The following is a 7,872-nucleotide window of genomic DNA, read 5'->3' as shown; positions in this document are numbered from 1 at the left end:
GATCATTCACATTTAAAAAAGTAAATTGGAAAAAAGAAAACAAAAAAATATTAAAGATAAAAACACATGCGATCAATTATTAAACTAAATCTTTTATTTTATTTTAACATCCCGCTCTTTGCATTTCTATAGCAATCGATTATGTATTATCGGAGGGTGATCGCGATAACATTGTCAGCGATTTTTCAAGTGTGACCAATCTGCATATATTTTGTGCTGCAAAAATTACCGGAGACCAAAAAAATTGGTATTTTTTTAAATAAGACTTGAAATTGCTTGAATGAAAAATGCTGTTGCTCAGATTAAAGATTTATAATCTCTGAAGATTTATTAAATGTTCAATGTATCAATGATTTCCTCCTGATCGCGATTAATCAGATTGCAGAACTGATGTATTTTAGTATCTTTTTTGAAGCAATATAGGAGATTTTGAAATTTAACTTGCAGCCACACTGCAGCAAATGATGTACATCGCTGATAAATGTTGTTGAGAATTAGTTGTTTTAATTGTTAACTTATTTTACGCGTTAAATCGTATTAATATTAGTACACCTTCTTTAGATGGCAGCATAATGACACGCGATGATCATATTAAATGGTTTCACGGCCGCTTGACACGCGAGGACGCCGATGAGTTGCTCAAACAAAGTGCGTACCTTAGAGACTTGCGAGACTCGCCCCAAATGTGATTGTTTGTTCAATTGTGACTGTAAATTATACTAATTGACAGGTTGTGATGATGGGACATTCCTGGTGCGCGAGAGCAGCACAGCAGCTGGCGACTTTGTGTTGAGTCTTTTGTATCAGGTAAAGCGATAACGATCATAAACAACAACAGGTTGCCAACCTACATATGTGTATGATTAAGATTTGTGTATGTATGTGTGTTTGCTACAAAATAATTGTTGCAGGGCGAGGTCTGTCACTATCAAATAAGACGTCATGGCGAGGATGCTTTCTTCTCGATTGATGACAAAGGACAGACAAAGATTTTACATGGCTTGGAAACACTGGTCGACTACTATCAACAGGAACCCAATGGCCTTATCACCAAGCTATCGGTGCCTCTCTCTGGCGATCCGCCACCGCACAACACTCGCAGTCAGGGTGTGACTAATTTGCTGCATCGTGCCACCACCAAAAACGAGAGCAAAGTTGTATTCGAGCTGCTTAAGTGCGGCTATCGCAATTTTGATGCCAAGAATCAGGATGGTCAAACAGCGCTCCATCTCGCCGCTCTGTACTGCAATGAAGACGTGCTGAAATTACTTTTGGATGCTGGCGTTCAAGTGAACAGTTCGGATGCATTTGGCTGCCAACCACTTCACGTAACTGTCCATCAACTTATTGGGTTATTATTATGCGACTAATCTCTATCTCTCTCCATAGTACGCTTGCCGTCAGAAGCCTGGCAGCTTCATACGCACGCTCATTGCCGCTCAAGCCAATGTAGAGGGTCGAAACATTGAAAACGGATATGTTCCCTTACATGAAGCGGCCAAGCATGGCAATCTGGAGGCCGTCCAGGTGTTACTCTCAGCACATGCACCGCTTTTGCCACGCACCAGCTCCGGCGAATTTCCCTTTGATCTGGCCAAGGAGGCTGGCCAAACGGCTGTCGAGGAGTTTCTGCTAAACTACAAGCTGCCGGCAGCGAATACTAGTCGTGAGAGCTGGTATCATAGTACACTTAAACGTGATGAGGCCATCGATATACTCATGCAATTCGCCAATCGTCTGGAACGCAAGCAGCTTGCCATGGGTCAGACGGTGGACACTTCGGGCTGCTTTCTGGTGCGCTATTCCGAGTCGCCGGCCGCATCGGGCTACGTGCTAACCTTGCTAAGCGATCAAGTGGCCAAAAACTTTCGCATCTCACAAGCGGATCTCTATCAGAACGGCACTAAATTTGAGTCCACAGGCGTGAGTTTGAAAAATAATTTTTAATAATTGTTTATTAGTAATTTTTCTTTTGCAGTCAAAATTTTTGTACATTGACGATGGCCCCTATTGGCCGAGTCTTGAGCACTTGGTGGAACATTTCATGCATTTCTCCTATGGTCTGCCTGTCAGTCTGAAGTATGCAGTGCCACCTCAGCCCAAGCCGGAAGTGCCTTCCTTTGCCACCATTCCGCGTGCAACACATAAACAACGCGACACACACAGCGAACCGAATGCAGTGTTGTCTCACCATCCAGGTACCAGCTCTGGACATCAGCATGCGCAGCATGGTCATGTGCCTGCGCTGACGATAGCCAAGAAGAAACAAAAGGAGAATAGCAGCTCGATATTCAATTCGTTGCGTCTGACCAGCCCTAAGAAGGGACTCTTCGATATGAACTCGCTGCGCAAAACCAAATTGAAGAACAAGCGCAGCGATTCAGAAAGCAGCGCCACTGGCGCATCACCCAACAGCAGAGCCAGCGAAGAGTTGCATGTGGCAGCGCCAATGCTTAAGAATCTCTCGTTCTCAACAGACTTTAGCAACTTCAATGTAGATGGCGGCGAGTTGTATAATGTGCCACGCAACAATACACCCGTCGAGCTGCCGCCAATTGCTCACAAGACTGAGGCCGAGGTGGAGTATTTCACCAAGAGCGACGTTGCCATTGAAAGGGAACGCGCTGCGGCCCAGAACACCAATGGATATTTACCGACAATGGATGTGCTAATGTTGATGGATCAACCGCTCAAACAGCTGGGTTCATCTGACAAGGTATCGCGCCTGGACTCTGTTGTATCGACAGGTTCGACAGAGAGTGAAATGGCTAGTTATCTGCAGCGCAAGTGCAGCGGCGATGGAGTATTAGCTGGTATCAATAGCAGCGAACTGGAGGCAGCAAAACAGAGATTTTTCATACAAAAGGATCAACTGGAGTTGGTCGCCGAGATTGGAGCTGGCGAATTTGGATCTGTGTACAGGGGCTGGATGAGGCAGACAAACGCACCAGACAATCGTGTGGAGGTTGCCATTAAGACTTTGCGCGACGCAGAGCAGCAAGCCATAAATAAACAGGAGTTTCTGCGCGAAGCATCTGTCATGATGCGACTGGAGCACAAGTGCATCGTGCGTTTGATTGGCATCTCAAAAGGTGATATGCTTATGATGGTTCAAGAGCTGGCGCCTTTTGGTTCCATGCTTCAGTATATTCTGGATCACAGTGATGAGCTGAAGGTTAACTTTGAGCTAAAGCTCTGGGCATCTCAAATTGCCTGTGGTAAGTTTTAGTTGACAGGCTCAAAAGTACTGCTTATTAACTTAACTTTACTTGCAGGCATGCATTATTTAGAGAGCCAACATTTTGTGCATAGGGATTTGGCAGCACGAAACATTCTTTTGACTTCCCGGAGACAGGCGAAAATCAGTGACTTTGGCATGTCGCGTTCGTTGAGCGCCGGCAGCGATGAATATCACTTCACCCAGGGTGGACGTTGGCCCATTCGCTGGTATGCACCGGAGAGCTTCAACAATGGCATCTTCTCTCATGCCAGCGATGTTTGGTCATTTGGCGTCACACTGTGGGAGATGTTTGCGCTGGGAGCACCTCCATACGGTGACAAACTGAATGCTGATGCCATCGAACTGGTAAATCAGGGTTACCGATTACCCCAACCAGATCTCTGTCCGGCCTATATTTTTGCGGTAATGCACAGCTGCTGGAATCAGCATCCCAAGGAGCGGCCAACCTTTGCCTACCTTATGGAGTTTTTCAGTCGCGATCCAGACTATCAGAATCTTCCGGAACTGGTGCACTCCGTGCACATTTAAAGTATCACCGCAATTGTATATGTGTCCGTATAATGTGCAATGTCTCTCCATACACGTAGTTTGTGTGTATTCGTCGTTGGCTTAGTAAATTCCAATTTGTAATGTATTATCTACCACGTACCATAAAATCAATTGTTTTTTGTGTCAAATAGCGAACAAGTGTGCCTTACATTAAATATATTAATCACTATTCAATAAACTTTGTATATACATCAGTAATATGTATACAAAAGAATTCGTCTGCTGATATAACGCTTTAAAAGAAAGGTGTGTACATTTAATGTAACAAATTTATTGCAAATTTCTTGATATAAAATATAAAAAATATGTATATATTTATACGTTTATAAAGTATGTAACATATGTATATGCAACTATAAAATGGCTATATATGGCTGAATCAGCGGCACAGCTATTGTGTTAGGTGAAGGAATAAAACTCAAATAGATCCGTTCATCGCCTGCTGCACATTCGAGGTGGACACCATTTTGAGGGCGTCAATAATGCCATTCAGATTCTGCTCATTGTATGCTTTGCCCTGGAGCGGAGTCACCACGGGCACCATCTGATCGCTCTGCGGCAGCTGTATTGCAATTTTCGACATCAGACCCTGAAATAACAATTCGTTAGTTGAATGTTAAGAGAGATAATAATTTAGTTAGAACTCACAGCTTCCACGTCAACGCTTAGCTTGAGCTTCATGCCGCTGTTGTCGCCCTTCAGCTCCAGCTCCTTTTCTACCGAAAACTTGGGAGTTTTGCCAATAACCCAATCCCAAGAGCTGTAGCTAGCACGCAATTCCTCAATGCCCGGGAACCATCTCTCCGTGGGATTAACCAGCTGAAAGCCACGTTGTTTCATCAACTGTGTGCTGCCGCCATCCTCCAATGCCATCGCTGCTGTGCGCAGATACTCATAGCCAACGGCGGAGAGCAATTGCGGCACATTGACATTGCGGTTCACATCGACCAAGTTGCGAATAGGCGATGGCACCGATGCAGTTGCTCGACTGATGTAATTGGCTGGCTCCTTCACCAGCGATTCGCCCAAATGCAGTTTATTGGCACTGGCCAAAATGGTGCAATGATGGTATGCATTAGGCCGTCCCAGCTTAGCAGCTGTTCCAGAAATCTGAAATCAATGTAAAGCAATGGTATAAGTGTAAGCACAATAAATTAATAAATTTGGCTAAGTGATTGTGGGATAGTTAGAGGTCATCTCACGCCAGATGCCCAGATGTACCTTTTTATTTTTAATAACAATATCATCGCGTTCGTTAATCTCCGACTTGATGGCCCATTCACGGAACAGCGCCCGAGTCACAATGTTCAGATTGTATTTGCGATTGTAGCGTTCGCGCGGTGTGAAGAAGGTGCAATTGAGATTGCCACGATCATGATAGACGGCTCCGCCGCCGCTGTTCCGACGCGCCAATGTGATGCCGCGTTCCATCAGCCTAGACACATTTGCCTCGGTAAATGGATTCTGATGGCGACCAATGACAACACACGGATCGTTAGCCCACAGCAGCAGCACATGATGGTTGCCGAAGTCAAAGTTCTTATACAGCCAATCCTCCAGGGCCAGGTTGGTGAAGATGTCATGTGATTGTGAAATGAACACAGATTTCTTGATATCAGTGTCGGCAACTGCAGACAGGTTATTCAAACGCTTAGTTGACTGCAATTTATTGCCAGCTGTTGTTCCAGCTGTGTTTGCTGTTGTCGTCGACGATTGTGCTGCAGTTACATTGTTGCTATCGTTATCGCTATCTCTTGAGACAAACCGCCTGACTTCTGCGGTCGTCGCTGCACCTAGACGCTGCAGCAGACGCAACTGGCTTGAATTGCGACGTAAGAGCAAACTCATATTGAATATTTCGCTTTACAAGCGTTTAAATTTTAAACAGCTGCTACAATTGCAATATTGCACAATTACGTACTGCGGCGATTTGATTATTGTTGTTGCTGCGCGCTCTCACAAGGAAGTCAATCGTCGATGTTGCTGTTGCTATGGCTCTTTTCGCGCGCTCTCTCCCTCTCTTTCGCTCTCTTGCTCTTTCACTCTCGCGTGGAAGCTCTCAAGGCAATGCACTTACACTCCTCTGGTGCTCGTTGTTACAAAAACAAGGTCAACGTCAGCGTCAGCTGCTATTTGATATGATTTTGGGCAGGTTTTTAACGGACCTCCGCAGCGTTTTTGTTCTCTTTGCGGTTAGGTTGAATTTGTAGTCTATCTTTTATATACTATAGTATATGTACGTATGTTTATATGTGTGCCTACGTCTACGCTGTGTTAGTTATATTCATTATTATCTGTGGCGCTTCTATTTTAACTTATAATTCTTCTTTCTTGCTTTATTTTTTTTTTGGTTATTTTTTCGTCGTATTCCTTCCTTTTGGTTTATTGCTTTTTGGTTGCGACGCGGTTGGCTTTGGACTTTAGAACCTTTTGGACTCGCAAGCTGCTGTATTTGCTGCCACCGAGCTGGCCGAGATGAGATATTCGTGAAGGGCGGGTGTCTGGTGAAGCCACTTCCAGGTTTGATGCAATCCACAGACACGCTTACGGAGACCCAAACAGTCCTTGTTGCTCCAATTTACTTGCATGCTACGCTTCACACCCATCCAAGAAAGAGGGTCTATACGGTCAATAGGAATTTAGGCCAGTACTCGACTCTGGCCAAAAATAAACTCAATTTTTTGCTACGCAATTAAGCAGAACGTTGCAAACTTTTCAATAGTAAAAGGTTTCGACTGCTTTGGAAATTGAAAATTTTCCACTCTTTGTTTGCATCGGCGGCGATTGTGCGGGCGGGGGACGGGTTGGCTGACGCGGTGTAATACAAAACAAACACACTGTTCAGAGACAGAGGAGACAACGACAAAACTTAGGTATCCGTGTAGAAATTCACGTCCGATTTACATTGGCGCAAGATAAGCACTGAATCCGATTGGAATGGCAATTGCAATAACGTGAAAGCTCCCCACTTAACAATGCTGCTCACCACTTAACAGTCAGCTCTAACAGAATTGCTGTAAGCAGACTTCGATGTATTTGATGTTTTCATAGCTAAGCCGATAGTTTTCGAATAATAAAATAGCAATTTTGATTTATACAAATATGATTATTATTGTATAAGTTGTATTTTTATAATAAATTTAGAGAAAGACGGTGACAATAGACATGATACTATTTTGCTATTGGCGCAACAACATAAATTTTGTACTTTTTCTTTTGGTCACACTTTTTTATTTTAAAAATATGTAAACTATAATTTAAATTCTATATTTAAAAAAGTATTCAAATATATTCGACTTATTTTTTTTGTAGAAGTAAAACACTAAAATTTCAAGTTCAAAGTTAGGAATAACTCGCGCTGTACAATGCTCAAAATTTGAAATCAGCTGAGCCCCCTGGGTTCTAGTCCTCGCTGATAAAGCTGTGATAATTCTGTTAACAGTAAAAATCACATTTCATATGTTGATAGTCCGCGTAAGCGTGCGAATGACAAAACAACTGTCACACATTTCGATACATAAACTTGTTAATAATTTATTTCCAGTGCAGAAGTTACAGCGATATATGTTATTTTATATTTTTGATTTACAGGATATTAATTAGGTATCCCGCCATTGTTAATATATTCAGCTTCCAGTGGGTCTATTGGCTTCCGTGCAAAGCGTGCAGGCAGCTGCCAATCCTCAATAGCCGGTTCACCCGTTATCTAAAATTTACAAGAATATTGCATTAATAATCCACATTATGTTGAAATTGTCATTCGCAACGTCTACTGTAGTAAATGGGCTTTATAAAGTTAACCTTTTTGCTTTTCGCATCCCCTGAACTTGCCTGCTGACTTGGGCTCGGCTTATTGCTGGCAGCTGCCAAGCCGCCCTTACGAAATTGTATAAGGGGCACACGTTTGGTCAACAAAATTAAATTTGGTCGCACCATGTTTTCCCAAAAGAAACTTAATTTACTTTCTGATTTCAAGGAATTTAAGAATAAATGTTACGTCAAAACAGCTGACTATAAACGAAATGCAGAGTTGCCAGACAGTAGCGACTGAATTATCATTCACACTGAAGGGACCGAACTGA

The 7,872-nt window shown here is 43.2% G+C and overlaps 4 protein-coding genes across 5 annotated transcripts; 1 reads left to right on the top strand and 3 right to left on the bottom strand.

Annotated features, from left to right (window-relative positions):
• The first annotated feature begins 224 nt into the window (after nt 1-224).
• Nucleotides 225-4,017, top strand: LOC117570161 (tyrosine-protein kinase Shark). Its single transcript, XM_034251629.2, has 7 exons — nt 225-247; nt 562-648; nt 731-807; nt 912-1,328; nt 1,390-1,923; nt 1,979-3,218; nt 3,276-4,017. Exons 2-7 carry the CDS (start codon nt 573-575, stop codon nt 3,767-3,769), a joined length of 2,838 nt encoding a protein of 945 aa, XP_034107520.1. The 5' UTR covers nt 225-247; nt 562-572; the 3' UTR covers nt 3,770-4,017.
• Nucleotides 4,018-4,041: 24 nt separating this feature from the next.
• LOC117570162 (lipoyltransferase 1, mitochondrial) lies at nt 4,042-5,970 on the bottom strand. Its single transcript, XM_034251630.2, has 3 exons — nt 5,012-5,970; nt 4,439-4,900; nt 4,042-4,379 (listed from the first exon to the last, which is right to left on the bottom strand). The coding sequence occupies exons 1-3, from the start codon at nt 5,636-5,638 to the stop codon at nt 4,209-4,211; spliced, it is 1,260 nt and encodes a 419-aa protein (XP_034107521.1). The 5' UTR covers nt 5,639-5,970; the 3' UTR covers nt 4,042-4,208.
• Nucleotides 5,971-6,125: 155 nt separating this feature from the next.
• LOC117570164 (uncharacterized) lies at nt 6,126-6,736 on the bottom strand. The gene has a single exon (XM_034251638.2). It carries the CDS (start codon nt 6,394-6,396, stop codon nt 6,211-6,213), a length of 186 nt encoding a protein of 61 aa, XP_034107529.1. The 5' UTR covers nt 6,397-6,736; the 3' UTR covers nt 6,126-6,210.
• Nucleotides 6,737-7,298: 562 nt separating this feature from the next.
• On the bottom strand, nt 7,299-7,765 carry LOC117570172 (uncharacterized). Of its 2 annotated transcripts, none has more exons than XM_034251649.2 (2): nt 7,622-7,765; nt 7,299-7,496 (listed from the first exon to the last, which is right to left on the bottom strand). In XM_034251649.2, exons 1-2 carry the CDS (start codon nt 7,724-7,726, stop codon nt 7,386-7,388), a joined length of 216 nt encoding a protein of 71 aa, XP_034107540.1. In that variant the 5' UTR covers nt 7,727-7,765; the 3' UTR covers nt 7,299-7,385. The 2 variants fall into 2 exon arrangements, with proteins under 2 accessions (XP_034107540.1, XP_034107539.1); XM_034251648.2 differs by having other exon boundaries at nt 7,592-7,734.
• Nucleotides 7,766-7,872: the final 107 nt, after the last annotated feature.

The sequence above is a fragment of the Drosophila albomicans genome, chromosome 3 (assembly GCF_009650485.2).
Source record: "Drosophila albomicans strain 15112-1751.03 chromosome 3, ASM965048v2, whole genome shotgun sequence".
Classification (NCBI taxonomy): Eukaryota; Metazoa; Arthropoda; class Insecta; order Diptera; family Drosophilidae; genus Drosophila; species Drosophila albomicans.
This window is presented reverse-complemented; position numbering and strand designations above follow the sequence as displayed.

Excerpts from the sequence above, each read along its gene's own strand:
- LOC117570164 (XM_034251638.2), bottom strand. The coding sequence starts at position 6,396 with ATGGGTGTGAAGCGTAGCATGCAAGTAAATTGGAGCAACAAGGACTGT.
- LOC117570161 (XM_034251629.2), top strand. The coding sequence starts at position 573 with ATGACACGCGATGATCATATTAAATGGTTTCACGGCCGCTTGACACGC. Across the intron at positions 1,924-1,978 it reads CTAAATTTGAGTCCACAGGC|TCAAAATTTTTGTACATTGA; the intron begins GTGAGTTTGAAA and ends TTTCTTTTGCAG. Across the intron at positions 3,219-3,275 it reads GGCATCTCAAATTGCCTGTG|GCATGCATTATTTAGAGAGC; the intron begins GTAAGTTTTAGT and ends CTTTACTTGCAG.
- LOC117570172 (XM_034251648.2), bottom strand. The coding sequence starts at position 7,726 with ATGGTGCGACCAAATTTAATTTTGTTGACCAAACGTGTGCCCCTTATA. Across the intron at positions 7,497-7,591 it reads GGGATGCGAAAAGCAAAAAG|ATAACGGGTGAACCGGCTAT; the intron begins GTTAACTTTATA and ends TGTAAATTTTAG.
- LOC117570162 (XM_034251630.2), bottom strand. The coding sequence starts at position 5,638 with ATGAGTTTGCTCTTACGTCGCAATTCAAGCCAGTTGCGTCTGCTGCAG. Across the intron at positions 4,901-5,011 it reads TTGTTATTAAAAATAAAAAG|ATTTCTGGAACAGCTGCTAA; the intron begins GTACATCTGGGC and ends CATTGATTTCAG. Across the intron at positions 4,380-4,438 it reads TAAGCGTTGACGTGGAAGCT|GGTCTGATGTCGAAAATTGC; the intron begins GTGAGTTCTAAC and ends TTGTTATTTCAG.